General features: G+C 48.7%; 1 protein-coding gene and 1 long non-coding RNA gene across 2 annotated transcripts; both read right to left on the bottom strand.

Annotated features, from left to right (window-relative positions):
* Window positions 1-10,399: 10,399 nt before the first annotated feature.
* LOC120697084 (metallothionein-like protein 2C) lies at window positions 10,400-11,235 on the bottom strand. The gene is made up of 3 exons (XM_039980217.1): window positions 10,978-11,235; window positions 10,773-10,847; window positions 10,400-10,667 (listed from the first exon to the last, which is right to left on the bottom strand). The coding sequence occupies exons 1-3, from the start codon at window positions 11,040-11,042 to the stop codon at window positions 10,580-10,582; spliced, it is 228 nt and encodes a 75-aa protein (XP_039836151.1). The 5' UTR covers window positions 11,043-11,235; the 3' UTR covers window positions 10,400-10,579.
* A 2,832-nt stretch (window positions 11,236-14,067) lies between these two features.
* LOC120701017 lies at window positions 14,068-15,491 on the bottom strand. Its single transcript, XR_005685971.1, has 2 exons — window positions 15,221-15,491; window positions 14,068-14,291 (listed from the first exon to the last, which is right to left on the bottom strand). It is a non-coding gene; the product is annotated as an uncharacterized LOC120701017 (long non-coding RNA).
* Window positions 15,492-16,138: the final 647 nt, after the last annotated feature.

The raw sequence follows: 16,138 nt of genomic DNA, 5'->3' as shown, positions 1-16,138 counted from the left end.
GCCGCACCATGGCCGCATGAGTATCCTCGCCGGCCGCCGTGCTCCACCAGCAGGCACACGCTTAGCTTCCGCTCCCCGTTCGCCAGGAACTGATCGAAGGACGTCTGCTGCCGGCGCCAACTCCGGGCCCTCCCGGCGCGAGGCTACGACGACACGCTTCCGACCCAACAGCGGCCGCGTCCTCTCCATCGACGCCGCCACCTCCTTGCCCCTGCTGCCTCTATGGTCTGGGCCTTGCCCTGAACATGCGAAGCTGCCGCGGCAACTCGTGACTCGTGAGAACTGAGAACGGGAGACAGGCACATCCTCGAGGCCCATTTCCGAGCTGCTGTGCATCGATCGGTGGATGTCCAGGACATAGAACCGTGCCGGCGGCTTCGGTGCCCGTGCTGGCGGCGCTGGCCGACTTGGCGCGCCTAGAACTGCGCTGCGGTGACGGCGTCCTCCTCCTCCACCAGCTGGCACACGCTTATTAGCTTCCGCTCGCCGTTCACCAGGAATTGAAGGACGTCTGCTGCCGGCGCCAACTCCGGGCCCTCCGCGGCGCGAGGCTACGACACGCCTCCGACCCCAACGGGCGTCCCTATATGCTTTCCGAAAGATGTTTAACATCTATAACTATAAAGCCCATTAACAGCTGATGAAGCCCATCAACGAAGCGAATCCCCCGCACTCAGTGTTCCGCCCAGTTTGTTAGACGTGTGACGCAGAGGGGCCCTACATATCCGCAGCCCAAAGCCGACTTTAATATGCTTACTGAAAGGCAGCAGCAACACAGAACCGAAAGGCATGGAAACTTTTCATTTTTCAATAAAAAGAATATGAGAAAATATTGGATTAGCATATTCAACATTCTAAAATAATAGATTCAAACTTTTTCATTTCTAGTTTAATCATACTAGATAAGGTAGTTCAACATTTTACATGGCAATGTTGAAATAATATAACTAAAATGTTGAGCTAGTATATCTATAGTGTTGAACTCATACCATAAAAATGTTGATATAAAAAAACTAATTCAACGATTTTGGGGAAAGATCAACATTATGTGCGAATTATTTAAATAACATGTTAGAAATGTTGAAACAATATATTTAAAATGTTGAAATGGTACATATAGTTTGTTGACTTTTTTTCTAAAAAAAATAAATAACGAAAAATATATGAAAATGGATCTTGTTTTGTTGAATTAATTATGAACAACATTTAGGTCCAAACGATAATTTGAAATGGGCACATGGTTTGAGAGTAAAGTGCATTTGAATGTCCGGTCATACGAAATCAACCGCCAGCAAGTCTGGTGCAACCACGTGTTATCCTTCCTTCTGCTGCTGCTTTTGGCCCATGAAGCGCTTCAATGCTGGGCTGTCTTGCTCGTTCGGCGGTCTACTTGTTGTTTACACGTGTACGAATCTCAAATCGGAAGTTATATTTTTTTTGAGAAAATAGACCGGAAGTTACCTACGCTATCCATCTTCCGAAGGTGGATAGGATTCACGGACCCCAACAGCGGCCGCGTCCTCTCCCTCGACGTCGCCACCTCTTTGCCCCTGCTGCCTCTAGGGTCTGGGCCTTGCACCCTTGCCCTGAACATGCGAAGCTGCCGCGGCAACTCTTGAGAACGGGAGATAGGCACGTCCTCGAGGCCCATTTCCGAGCTGCTGTGCATCGATCGGTCGATGTCCAAGACATAGAACCGTGCCGGCGGCTTCGGTGTCCGTCCACGCGCTGGAAGTGGGCAACGGCGGTGGGTAGAGCGCGGCCGGCATCGGCGGCCATGTCTGCTTGTTCCTTGGTCGGGAGGACAGCTTCGCCGTGGATGCTCGGGACTTTGCCTGGAAAGCGGAGGTCACGGGCGGGTGCGCCTACTTCACCGACAGCGCGTCCAGAGAGTTCGTCGCCTGAGCCGTTGAATGCATCCATCTGGACGAGTAGCTCCACCAGCACACGCCGGTGCCCGTGCTGGCGGCTCTGGCCGACCTGGCGCGTCCCGAACCGCGCTCCATGACGGCGTCCTCCTCTGGTACATTGGTGGTGATCTCAATATCAATACAGTGCACAGTGACGCTAGAAAACAGAACACTTTTAGCACAAAATTCCAAATCTGCATTTGATCAGAGGGATACTGTGAGCTAAAGATCGTCGCACCATTCCCTTAAGCTTGCACATTCACCAACTTGATCTGGTACTTTTTTGTAGCAAGGGCGTAATTTCAGTGTCCATTTTCGGAACCTTATAACAGTTGACCCACAATCACTATAGGATTTGGAAAATTGCTGGACAACCCGTAATTGATTTTGGCTTCAAAAGCCCCTCTTTGCATGAATCCGGTGAAGGCACCACTGGCACAACCTCATACTGATCCTTGCTTCTACAGAATTGTGGCTAAAGGCGGGATCCAAGTGGCTTCATCGTCATTTGCTGTGAGCCACTGGGCTTTGATTCTGCAGGTGATCGGTTCTCTTATTATATGAATATATTAGCAGTTTGTCTGTAAAAGAATGTACACATATAGAAGGACTACTAAATTCAAAATGAACATGGATGCAACTCTGAATCTTTATTTTGCGAGAAAAATTGTGATGGGTTTCAGCGGTTAGTGTGTTAGCATCTTTTAGATGGATTTGCTTATGCTTGCAGTAATAGGTTTTGCAGGATGGCTACTCTGGGGTCTTATTTTAGGTGATCTTGAGAAAACATGATATTTAATTGACAATGTTGTTTTGCTAAATTATTGGATCTCATCTTTGACTGCTATTATGAGGCCTTCATATCTTTTTTATGGTTGGGGGGCTGATAGTGACATAGATGCATTCCTACCTACAGTTGCATGTGTTGTTTTTGAGGAATGAAACTTATTCGTCATACTTTTTCCCCTTTGGTTAGAAGAATGAAATAAGCTGGTCCGTCACCGGCTTGATCCGTGATGAATACAGTAATGCCTCCTTTTCTATTTGAGTAATCATCTTGCTATTACTAATTGGAGGCTCCTTTTGAAGCCTCCATGTGAAGCTACCTAGAATCCTAGGTGGACGGTCTAAAAAAAAAGAGAAATTCTACAAATTCTCACAAAAAACAGAAACATCCGGCCATCAATTTGGCAACTCTAATCATAATAGCCATTAGATCTGTTATCTTTTTTAACAAATTACCCACCTTTGCCATTACGAAAATAGACTAAATTAATCCCCTAAACATGCATCTAAATTACCCACCTTTGCCATTATAAAGAACTAATTTAAAGTAACCCCCTAATCTTCATGTAAATTACGCACTTATGCCATTATAAAATAATATCAAATAACTCCGAAATTTTTATATATATTATCCAATGATAACATAATAAAAAGTTAAAATGAACCCCAAAGCCCAAATATGAATCAAAATTATATTATTAAATAAAATCTTAAAGCGCATCAATATAAAATTCTAAATTATTATTTCTATTATTATTAATATATTATTTATGTTATTATTTATATAAACATACTAACCATAATGTGTTTGTCACCATATATTCATGTATAAGAGAAGAGCTAAGCATACCAATTTTCATGTTGTTCATATAGCTCAAACAAAGTGTTCAATTAAACACATATCGAATATATATGGAGGTGTGATGTGAAGTGAGAAAAAATTGTTAGTAATTAAACCTATCACATTTATTAAAATTATATAATGATAAATATGCATCTTCGCAGTACTGTATTAGAATATTTAATTGGTTAAATAGAATGTGAGATAGATAATTATTAGATATCTCTAACTAGCTCGTGCAGGAGCACGAGTTGATAGACTAGTTGATACTAATGCATCATGTGCTACCTGAGTCATTTTTCTGAAGCTTCTTCTGTTTGTTTGCTGCAGCGGGACAAAAATTTCTCCAGCCTTATGGTAGCTCGGTGGTGAGCAACATGCGGATTTTACTTACTGCCTCGCCTGCATTGAGAGGATGTTGCATCTGAGGGGCGAAAACTATGTCGCTGGCCACTGCAGTATCCCACGTGTTTACGACTATGTGCGGTAGTAGTGTGCGTATATCTGGGGGTGCGAAAACACTATCTAGTACAGTGAAGGAGCATCTGGAACTCTGAGACCTGCATCTTTGCATTTTATCACTTTACTGCAGGAGATTACTGACACAGTTACTGAGGCTTAACCTTACCTTTCCACTATTCAAAGTGCTTGGTTGGTGATTGCCTATTATTCTGGATGTCCTTGGTTTTCTGAAATCAATTATCTGAATGGAACAATTGATTTCGCTGTAGTTTCCTACACATCAACATACTGTACAATGACTGTAGGGAAAATAAACACATTTGTCACAATTCCTATTCTGCATTTGATCAGAGGTGTACTGCATTCTGTGCTAAACATCGTCGCACTATTCAATTAGCTTGCCCATTAACCTACTTGGTCAGGTGCCTTTTGTAATCATCAGGGCCTCATTTAGATGTCCTTGTCTGAACCTTAACATACCCTACAATGACTGTATGTATGAATAACAATGTATTTGATGCAACTCGCCAAGCTCTATCTTAGGGATATTTATTTTAAAAAAATGTTTCATAAAGATAATGTACAGCATCACAAATTCATAGCTTGCGTAGTCACATACATACGTAGTACATGGCCAGGCCTTGTCTGACCAGAGTGTAGCATTCTGCAGTTCCACAAGGCTGAAGACGTTACTCTGGAAAAAAAACTCGGCCGGCTGGGGAAAGACCGCCCCAACGGTATTGTCATACAGAGAAGAACTCTCGACGCCAGGCCGAGAAAACCCCCGAACCCCGGCCTCACCCAAGACCTGCACCGTAACCTGGGCCGGCGACCACTGCCACAGCCCTCAGGCTGGGCCGCACCGTTACCACAGGCCGGGACATCCTCGAAGGGAGACACAGCGAGGGGATTTTTTTAACCTCAACCTGAAATTCGCTCCCACGGGGAGTCGAACCCAGGACCTGAGGAGTGCCGCTGGGTTACCCTAACCAATTCAGCTAGAGGCCCTTTGGCACGTTACTCTGAAAAGAACACGCACCATTCCGATGCTTAGTAAGAAATAAAAAAAACAGAAGATTCAAAATTTCCAAGCTAGCATTGTTTCTTTGGAGTAACAGATCAAAGGCGCTAGCAAAGACTGGAAATTTGGTAAAGCTGCTGCCTTGTTCAATTCAATCTTCCAGCACACTAGCAAAACGATCAAAACCTTGTTTATTTCGAATCTTTTTATTCTGACCCCAAGATCGGTTATTTTTCTATCTGTACCGGGTTGGCTGGCACGAGTTCTTGGTCGATAATCTTCTGAGCTTTGGCTTCTCCATGTTTTAACTTTTAACCACATTACTGCTGCATTCAGAGTTTCAGACATGTGGCCCTGTTATTGATCTCCAGCTGAACCTCTTTCCACTCGGTAACCTTCCCCGCTCAGATTCAGGGTTTCAGGGGATGGTACCGCAGCAGATAACCGCCTCTCTGTTTTGCCCGGCAGCACAAGTGTCAGGCAGGTTCTTCCTGTTGCGACTTTGCGAGCAGACGATCGGACAGGTTGCGTTGCCCCCGTTCTTAACGGATGTGTCTTCTCTGCTACTGCACGTTCCGGCAAGCAGAGGTCACCGTCCATGAAGCCCCGATGCAGTGGCGGTATCGGAAAGCTAGTAGCCGGTGAAAAGGGTCATCAGAAGAACAAGTCACCGGACGGCGAGCAGTGTTCGCTGGAGTGCTGCGGGCGGCGGGCGGGGGCGGAGACGCCGACGTGGAGAGTGCGGACGCGCACGCGTGCATCCCCCGAAACCGGCCGCCTGGCCGTCTCCTTCCCGCGACTCGTCCTCGACCGGCGACGAGCTCCGGCACCAGCTACGCCGCAGCGCTGCGTCGCGCCGCGCTCCCGCGCCAGCCTGACCTGGACGAGCGCGTCGCTGACCGCAGCCCACGCTCGATCTGAGCCGCAGGAGTTTGATCCGATGGCTCCCGCAACCCCAGGGGTGGACGGTATCTGAAATACCGTCCACCCCCGTCCACCTGACCCTCGCGCCCCGTCCACCCCCGCACGCCGGAGCTCCGCCCGCGCGCCGCGGGGAGTCGATTTCTGCCCTCCCCTTCGTCCAGGTTCCATCCACCCACAGCCCGCGACGCCACAGCTCGCATCAGCTAGCAAGAAGCAGGGCCCACGCTGTCGTTCAGCAGCGGCGCCGACTCGCCCCGCCGGACGGAACCCCGAGAGGCGAGGCGGCCGCGGCAGGCGCTCGGCAGCACGCACGTCCCGGCCGCGCGTGCAGGTAGAGACGAGCGGCGCGACTTTCTACGGCGGCCACCACGGGGGGCAGCGGCGGCGACGACGACGACGACACGGCAGGCGGCACGCACCTCTCCAAGTCGAAGCTTGCCCGGCCGCCGGAGAGTCTCCCCAGGCCAGCATACGATTTCTCCCGGAACGGAGCGCGAGAGCTCCGGCAAGGTTCCCGGGGTACTCGACGGCCGGCGCGCACTCGCCGACGAGCTCCCCGCGGAAATCGACTCCCTGCGGCGCTGCCTGACGAGGGACGAGGACAAACCAGTCGCTGACCAAAGTCAACGCCCCATCTGGGCCGCTCGTTCTTGATCAGACGGGCAGCAGAGCCCCCAGGGGTGGACGGTGTTTCAAATACCGTCCACCCCCTGGTCCTTGTTCTGCTCGCCGTCCGTCCCTCATGGTCACACCGGAGCTCCGCGGCGCCCCTTCCGTCCAGGTCCCCTCCTCCCGCGACCACGTCGCGACGCCGGCTCGGATCGCACCTTCTTCCATGGCCACGGGGAGCAGGCAAGGAGCAACGAACGGTGTTCATGCCGGCGTGCAGCAGCGGCGCCAGACGGATCGAGCGGCCCAGGACGGAGGCGGCGGGCGCGGCCAGCCGCTCGGCACCGTGGACGGCCGCGCGCGGCGGCGCAATAATTGTCCGCGAGAGCAGGGGGGAAACGCGCTACGCGGGCTGGCGTGCAGGGGGTGATCGGCGACTTGCTACTGTCCGTCGCGCTCCGCCGCCGCGTTGCTCCGGGCCGGGACGTGGTCGACGGCCACCATCTTCCTCTGGTGCTGCATCTCATCTGATTAGTGGGTCACTGTCAGGTTTCTTGTTCGTGGTATGCTGACAAGAGTGTCTCCGTAGGGCTAATAATGGCTGTTCCATCATGTTTTGCTTTGGCCATTGTGTGGCCTTGTTTAGGCTCTGGTGCTGGTAGTTCTGCAGCTCTGTTGCCTGCTGTGGTGAAGTGATGATGGGCGTGCTCGGTGTTCAGGCGCTGTAGTCCTTGCTGCAGGAGCAGCGCACCACAGTGGATGTGTACATTTTGTTGGCAGTAGTGTCACGACTTTCAACGAAATGAGTACGATACCCACACAGTTCAGATCGCAAACACAGAGTGGATACTACAGCCCCAACATTCAGATCTTAACCGCAGCGTTGGGAGTTCCCTTGCTGAGATTTCTGCGCTCAAACAATGTCCCACTTGCTGAGATTTCTGTGCTCAATCCATGCAGGCAGGTCTCCTAGATCAGGGTTGCTGCTAACAATCTCGTTAAGCAGCCAATCTAAAGTCTGCACTTGCAAATTGCAAAACGATGTATTGTCTGGTATTCAGAAAAGGAATGCGTGATGCTGCAACTGCAATGCACCAATGCATAAGACAATCTGAAGTCTGAACATGTGAAAAATTCTGCAGTTAGCGCTGCCCGATTTGATCCATCGGCCCTGCCTCCTGCGTTGCAAATTGGCACTAGGAGGCAGCTTAATACGATTCTTGCACCAAAAGGTGCGCTGGAGCATGGCCACGTCACGGCCAGCTACCGGCCGTCGGGTCGGCCGGACGGACATCTACTCGGATTTTTTTTCAAAAAGGTTCTTCTATTTAGTAGAAATCAACCTCCAGGCTAAGGAAGCACATAATGTTTCCATAAAGCCCTCGAACTTCACTTGAATCAAACCTGCGATCCGTCGGTATCTACAGTAGATCTCATGCACCTCCCTCCTCTGTGCGAGCGGCGACGCTACGGCGGGCCGCCCACGCCAGCGCGGTGCGCCAAGCTACTCACAGACCACCGCGCAGAAGAAGCTGCACTGTCGAGCTGTACGCCGGTCAGCCGCACCGAGCCAGCGCGTCACCACGCCTCATGCCGGGCCATATGGTCATTCCTCTTTCTGAGCAAGCTTTTCAACAGCTTCTATCACTAGAAAATCTTCTGCTACCCCTTATTCAGGTCCAAGTTCGCATAGGTGTCATGGTATATATTTTCGGCATTTCATTATCGCCACGCTATTGTTTAAGTAGTATATTATTCCGGGTATCAAAATGGAGCTACCACATTTATTGTTGTATTTTATTGAGGTGAAAGTAGGGGTATAATAATTTATTAGGGAGGACAGAGTACAATTAGTTGGAAACTTAATGTATTTGCAATCATGTTGCAATTAATAGACGTGTTATTTTTTCAAGGAAGTAGTGGTTATATTAAAATATGACGCATTATTATGGAGGTAGCACGAGAAGTCATAGAAAAATGGTGATCCAACCAATTGGTAAATGTCACATTATCAAAAACCTGTTTCCTACAACTACCTGAGACCTCGACACATCTCTTCTTGAGATGTAACTTTGCTAAAGCTCCGGCCGTGCTCCGGCCGTGCTGTGGCTGAGCGCGCGGTGGGGGCGCGGCGGACGGCGGTTAGCGACTCTACTGCGGCTCGTCGGCGGTGGGGATGGAGGTGGCGGTGGGAGGCTGATGTGCCGTCCCTGTGGTGCTCCTCTCCCTCCTCTTCTCGTCTCCGGCGGCCCCTGGTGGCGCGACGGGGCTAGGGTTTGCTGGGGGGCCGGCTGCTGGTGGCGGCGGCACGGCTGGTTGCTGGTGGCGGTGGCGCGGCGGCGGGTGCTTGCTGGTTTCGGCTCCACCATGGTGGCTGGGCCAGGATGTCCTGTGCTGCGTTCTGTGGCACCGTGGTGGTGCTACTGCACCTTGCCGGGCCACCCCTCCTGCGATGCACCTCGGTCGTCTCGTCCGTCGGCTGGCTACCGCGAGGCAGGTCGCTCTCTTCACGCAGCAGGATGGGGCTGCTCCGGGCGAAATGCCTTGGTGACGGCGCCCTCCGGCGTCGTTCTCCCCATTGGGGGCACCACTAGGAGCCACTCTACCTGTTGCATGAGAGGTCTCTGGGTGAAAACCCTGTCCATCTTTGGACGAGCGCCGGCGGCGCCTTTGGCGTCGCGTCCTCCTTGGAGGCGATGTCTCTTGAGACCGAGCTTGGCTTGCAGTGGTCGTTGTGTCGCCAATGGTAGGGGGAGATGGCTTTGGGTGAGTGTGGCCCGTTGGGTGGTGGTGGTTCGTCCGTGGTTGTGCTGGGAGGTGCTAAGGGCTCATAGTTGATGTTGGCTTTGAGTCGACGTTTGTGGTGCGGTGGTGATCCTGGTGGTGGCATAGCTTTTCTTGGAGCCACGGCGGCAGAACAAGTCTTGGCGAAGCAGTGTCCAGCAGCGGAGTGTGGCTTCAAGGTGGTTTGCTTCTGTGTTGTGAGGAGGCGGGTGCGGCGAGGCCCCACAAGTGTGAGGTTTCTGAGGGTCAAGACTTCGCTTTTGCTGCACGATGGTGGCTTGGAGATCGACGACTATGGATGTGTGGCTTGAGGTTGGCAGAGCTATGGTGGAGGAGTTGTGGGGCACTGCTATGGCTAGCAGCAGGCTACATCAGTGATGGTGTGGAACATCATTTCGACGGCGCTTGTTTTGGTGGTGTCTTGGTGGTTCCTCTCCCAGGGTGTAGTGGTGTGACGTCGTGTTGGATTTTAGCTCGGTTTTCCATAATTAACTGAGCATTGTATGGTTTGGCCTCGTTTCCCTTAATATGAGGCACCTTCTTCTGATATAATGTGGCAGTGCTCCTGACTTTAATTTCAAAAAAAAAACTTTGCTAAAGCTTGCTAGGCTTCAATAGGGGTAAACCTAGATCTCCTTTTCATTTCTTCACAAGAATCAGACAGCAACTGGGGGTTCCTTTCTTTATAGAGATATAATTATTCTGATAAGCTGGATTGTCCCTTAGTGAACAACTGCAAAAGGAAACTCAAAGCTGAGTTTCAGTTGCTCCTACACCGTGCTAAACCAAGCTCAGTAGCCGCCATGGCCTCCTGGATTGATCAATTGTGACCTCCCTTTCTAGTCTTGTTCTAGATTCACATCAGTAGCTACTTTGGACAAACTAAGTGAACATGACGGTTATCTGATCTTTGGACAAAGTGGTAGCAGGCGTGTGAATGGACGATGTTGCAAGAACCTTAACGCGTGAGATGGCAGCGTCAATATAGAGCCACAATTTTCACCCGTACCGTTCATAAAGATCTTAGCCTTTCATCAAAAAACAAAAAATAACAGAAAGATCTTAGCCAAACTGTAGTAATGTCTTCATTTCAAGGGGGCATGTAACTTCTTCCCCAACAGGCAGGCGCATCAATTTCCTTGATACAGTAGTGTTCAGTTGACCACAATTTTCAGTTGCCAATCAAGATCTTATTTAAACGCTGGCCTGCTACTATATAGTACGCTCCATCGCGGCGCTGCCTCAGTTGCAGCCGCAGCTGGTGCCGCACTTGCAGGTGCTGCAGTCGCAGCCGCCGCTCTCCGTCGCCGCCTCGAACCCGCCGGAGCTCCTGCAACGGACGCGCAGGTAAGGTTGAGTCGAGCGCACTGAAGGACAACATGGGCGGCGATGAATCGAAGACGAATCAAACAAACGATCCCGGCCGACGACTTACGCCTTGCTGGTGGCGGCGGCGATGACCATGGTGGTGGTGGTGGAGGTGGCCTCCACGTCAGGGGACATCTTGCAGCTGCGTATACGCGGATCATACACATCCGTCGTCAGATATATGATCAGTTATAGCGCAGAACTTTTTTTCATGGAGAAATCTGCAGCGATAGCATCATGTGCTGTGCTGTGAGGTTCTATTAGATTCGTACCCGCCGCATCCGGTGCCGCACTTGCAGCCGGCGCCGCACCCGCAGTTGCCGCTGCAGCAAGCCATGCTGATCCTTGTGTTGATCACGAGCAGGAACTGGCGCTGAAGAAGGTGTGGTGCTTCTTGTTGCTTGTGCTCTGCTTCGCTTGTGATGAGGAATGGCGAGGCCGGGGAGGGGTATAAAATAGGCCCGGCGGCGTAGCGGCGAGGTGCACGGCGATGCCCGGAAAGAATGGACGCGAGCGAGCCAGGGACCACCACCTGCTTTGGAAGCAGGAATATGGATAGACGACAGGGAGAGGTGCTGGTGCCTGGTGGTGAGCTCTCCTCCTTTCTTTCTCTTGATCTTTTGGAGGAAAAAAAAGGAATTTTGCTGCAGTGAAATAATTTCACTTTATTCTCAAGATTTTCGATGTACTCCCTCCGTTCCAAAATATAGGTCGTTTTGACTTTTCTAGATTTATATATTTTATTATATATCTAGACATATGTTATATCTAAGTGCATGACAAACACTATAAATCTAGAAAAACCAAAACAACCTACATTTTGGAACGGAGGGAGTAGCTAGGTGCCTGTCGGCCATGATATCGCAGCAAGCAAAATGAAGCCTTCACAGAGTTACTACATGGAATCACTTTTCCGTGAAAGAAAAAGGCTGCATATAGACCCCTCAAAAGAAGAAAAGGCTGCATATATGCAAGGGGATGAGGAAGAAATGCCAGGGATGAAACCTTGTTGAACAGTTTATGCTGGGCGCTGGCAGAAGATGGCCATTCGCTGTTGGAAGCATCAAACAGCACCGTGCTTTAAAAGGAGAGGCCATGGAGATCAGTTTTCAGGGTAACTAAACTGACTGATCAGGTAGTGTTGGTGGCTTCTTCTTCTTCTTCTTCTTCTTTTTTTTTTTGATAAGTAGTGTTGGTGGCATGGTGCTCTGGTCTGCAGAGTCTATGGCCAAGTATGCAGAGGCAGGCTCAGACGGCTCAGATAAACAAACCTGAGGTTCAAAAGCCAACAAACCTGCTGCCACCGACGCTCTTTGTGATGAATGAAATACGCCTGCTAGTAATATTAAGGGACATAGCCAAGTATTAGATATTTATGAAAAAGATTTATGAACCTAGCGAAAAATTTGTTTACCTTGCTCTTTCTTTCATTTGTCTCCATCTAAATCACTAAAATTAGGTAATTGTTCTGTCAGATTGATCCTAAAATCTGAAAAAATTGAATACTTTGAATCTTATTTATAGTTCTTTCGAAATGGTATTCATATGTTAGGTTATAGTTTAATGGTCTCCTCATTACTCCTTTCAAATGGAAGTTTCCACAATAATTCTAAGCACACCATTTTTAGTTTTTTTTATCACCGCGAATTGCTGGGCCCATTCGACAGTGAGGCAATTTGTGCCAAAAGAGTGCAGACGCTAGGAATCAAATCAGCCCCTCAACCTGCTCTGCTGGGGGTACGTAGAAGTTGCTAGTCGTTCTCCAATAATTAGGGTTTAGGGTGCAAATTGATTCGTAATTCAGAGTTTCTGAAAAGTTTTGTCCGAAATCAATTTTTTCCGTTCACGGGTGAAAATGGTGAAAATTCAATGCGCATAAAGCTAATTTGTACCCATTTTGTTTAGGCACTAACCAAAATGGCTTAGATGGGCCGCGTCTGTTGGGCTTAGGCAGAGTAGGCCCAAACTAGATTTTGTGAACCAACGTCTGAAACTAGAGATGTCACCAGAGGAATAAAAAAGACAATCAGACGGCTCAAGTTCGTCCGATTGAAACCAATTTTTTTTCAAAAAACAGTTGGCTGCCCCCCCCCCCCCCCCGGAATCAGGTGATTTGGAAACAAATTGTGAGGAACCGCCTAAATTAAACCCATTTAATCAGGTCATCATTCATTGATCCACCCAATTAAAAGAGAATAGCCCTGGTAGTCCTTGAGATGCGTCCTGAACACGCTTAGGATGACACACCTCACTAAGCACAACTTGAAAATACCATCACATATAAGCATATCCATACATAGAAGTCTCTTATATAAATAGATTTAAGTAATTACATTACAAGTTCAGAGTTTGCAGTGAAATTATTTAAATATGTCTCTGCGGACACAACCCAGAAGAGAACACCATATAGAGATAGTGCTCTACTTCAACCACCGGCCCTCAACTCTCATCCGCTCCACCGTCCACAGGGTAGAAGTACCCAAAGACGGGCTCCTGCTGAGGCTCACCTGCATCAACTTAACGGCAGCACCGTGAGTACAAAAAGTACTCCGCAGGGCTTATCCAACAAGGGTATAAAACCCGACTTTCAAAGAGGATGCATTTGGCTAGTAGCAAGAAAATTGGCAAGGTAGTTAATTTTGCATAAAAGTATTTGATATGATAAAGTTATAATAAGCAAAAGACTTTTATCCTATTAGCAATACACCAATCAAATTGCATAAAGTAAAGATGATCATCATGTGAGCCAGTCCAATCTTCCATGAATTTCAATCGGTAACTCTACACCCAAAGTCAAAGTTCAAGAGCTTGCTTCTTAACCATGGAGCCCGACTATTGCAATAGATGAAAAACGCTGCAGGGGTGTACAACTTTACCCGCACGAGGCGCAAGCCCAACGCACATATCCTTAACCTAGGATAAGGGTTGAATCATGCCCTCAACCTTTCGCATACCCACACTCGACTATGAACGAACGGTCGGAATGGTTAGATGCACCGCACGACGGCCAATCACACCTCAACCAACCCCGCACCGAATCCGGTCAAAGCAAAGTGTGATTTATGGTACTTGGCTTGCCATTCCCATAATTTGGCATGTGGTCTGTACGCATAAGTGCTCAAGTATCAAAGCAAGGAGTCACAGGCCTTAATCAATCCAAGCAATCACTAAGCCAAGTGAGCTCCATCTCACTTGACCCTACCATTCATGCTCAAGTCTGTATCATATTACAAGTGGTTCAACTTTTAAGAATTAAGCAAGCAACCTATTGCTCGCGGGTGGTGGTGACCTTGCCACCTCCTGACTTCTACCGAAACTAAGCATGAATAAGCAATTAAATCGGGACGCCTACACAAGCATACTCACCTAAAAGGATTTATTCTAAATCAAGGAAGGTAATGCATAAGATAGGAGCTAAGCAAACATTTATACCATAGACTTATGCACAAATAAGACTCAAATATTTTAATTGATCCAAAATAGGGTAAAAAGATGCTTAGGTGCCTGCCTTGATTCACCAAAGAAGTGTCGTCTACGACAGACTCCGACTCGGTCTCAACTTCCACTTGAGCTGGCGCTTCGGTCTCTACACGAGTGCAATGGTGCATGATAAATAAATATGCCATGAATGAGTTGCAAAAGACATGAGATGACACATTAATTGTTCAAATAATTAATTTAATTATCTTGGGGTAAAACATAATTTTAATTGATTCTTGACATCATAATGAAGCTAACAAAATTTATTTCACTTTATTCTGAGTTATATGCAATTTTATATGAATTACACAAGATAAGACATGCAAATGCATCCAAACAAAAAGTTGATTGGGCTGGTACTGTACAGTGCTACAGTAACCACGGACAGTCCTCCCTTGAGGCCCGGACGGTCCGCCGGTGAAATTCGAGACGGGTTCCTGAAAAGGTTTGGTTCTGTGTATTTGTTCAGAAATGTACTGCGGACCGTCCGGTACTGTATCGCGGACTGTCTGCCATACAAAAGCAGATTGGGCTCCAGAAACGCACCATTTCTGTGTGGGATTTGGAAATGAACCGCGGATCGTCCGCGGGTGAAGGGCGGACCGTCCACAGTTCAAAAGCAAAACGAAATCTAGAAATGACCCGATTCTGTTTGTGTGTCGAGAAGTATACTGCGGACCGTTCGGGAGTGAATGCCGGACCGTCCGCCGTACAACGGACTGGAAAACAACTTTCTGTGAGGTTTCTGGTGGTTTCGATGTGCAAGTGACGGACCGTCCGCCGGGTTCGAGCGGACCGTACGCAAAAACTCAGAGACGCACCGACGAGGCCGCCGGCGACAAGTCCGGCCACGGCTTTGGTCGGGGTTTGTTCCTAAAGACTTCTATGAGTGTCTAGGACTCATTCTAAGAGATGGATTTGATGGGAACCAATATTTGAAAGATCTAGACCAACAATGGTGAAGAAATCCAAAATAAAACCCTAGAACTCAAATCCTAGAGAAGAGAGGATGATTCGGGGAGGAAGAGAGCTCACCGGCGATGGCTAGAACTCCGATGAGGTGCCACAAGTTGGTGTAGAGCGGCCTTGGGGAAACTTGAGCTCGGGCTTGATCTTGTCCTTGAAGTAGAGGAAGAAGAACTTGGGAAAATTTGGGAGAAACTTCGATCCCGGGGAAGAAGATGATGGCTAGGCGGTGGAGCTCGGCGACGACGACCTTCGGCGAAGCTCCGGCGAGGGTGGAGGCTTCAAATGGGGAAGGAGCTATGGGGGCTCCTCCATGGCGCCTAGCAGAGGAGAGGGGTTGGGTTGGGGAAGAAATGGATAAGGAGAGAGAAGAAAGGAGACTCTGTTCGAGTTAAGAATGAGTTGAACGAGCAGGGACGGACCGTCCGCCCATAACTCGCGGACAGTACGTGAGAGCGGGCTGTTACAGAAATCTCTATAAACGATTCACACACTAAAAGGAGGGCAACCAGCGTGGCCACGTCGCTGGCTGTCCTCGGCCGTTCGATTGGCCGGACGGACGGCCCAAATCAAGCAAGTCCCGGCATTTTACAAAAAAGCCCTTGAACCCTGGCAAAATAGAACCCGCAGTCCGTCCTCCTCTCTCAGGTTTTTTATAAAAAAACCCTCGAACTTTGCACAAATAGTACCCGCCGTCCACGCCTTCACATGGGCTTGCCTGCCAACAGTTCAATGGGCCTTAGTGGGCCGAATCCAGACTGAAGCTGGTTTCCTTTATTTACTTGAGCATCTATTTACCTTTTCCTTCTACGAAAAAATATGCTAAAACTTAGAAATTGCATAGTAAATCACAAGAAAATCGTAAAATAGAAAATCAAATCGTTTTGGAATCCTCACGAACAGATCTATGCAGTCGAACTAAAATGAAGCATGTTTTAGTACAAAGATTTCACTGTATATTTTTGCCTCCCATTCTTTACCCACAAC

This window comes from Panicum virgatum, chromosome 3K, assembly GCF_016808335.1.
Source record: "Panicum virgatum strain AP13 chromosome 3K, P.virgatum_v5, whole genome shotgun sequence".
Lineage (NCBI taxonomy): Eukaryota > Viridiplantae > Streptophyta > Magnoliopsida > Poales > Poaceae > Panicum > Panicum virgatum.
This window is presented reverse-complemented; position numbering and strand designations above follow the sequence as displayed.

Excerpts from the sequence above, each read along its gene's own strand:
- LOC120697084 (XM_039980217.1), bottom strand. The coding sequence starts at position 11,042 with ATGGCTTGCTGCAGCGGCAACTGCGGGTGCGGCGCCGGCTGCAAGTGC. Across the intron at positions 10,848-10,977 it reads TGCGGCACCGGATGCGGCGG|CTGCAAGATGTCCCCTGACG; the intron begins GTACGAATCTAA and ends GCGTATACGCAG. Across the intron at positions 10,668-10,772 it reads GCCGCCGCCACCAGCAAGGC|GAGCTCCGGCGGGTTCGAGG; the intron begins GTAAGTCGTCGG and ends CGTCCGTTGCAG.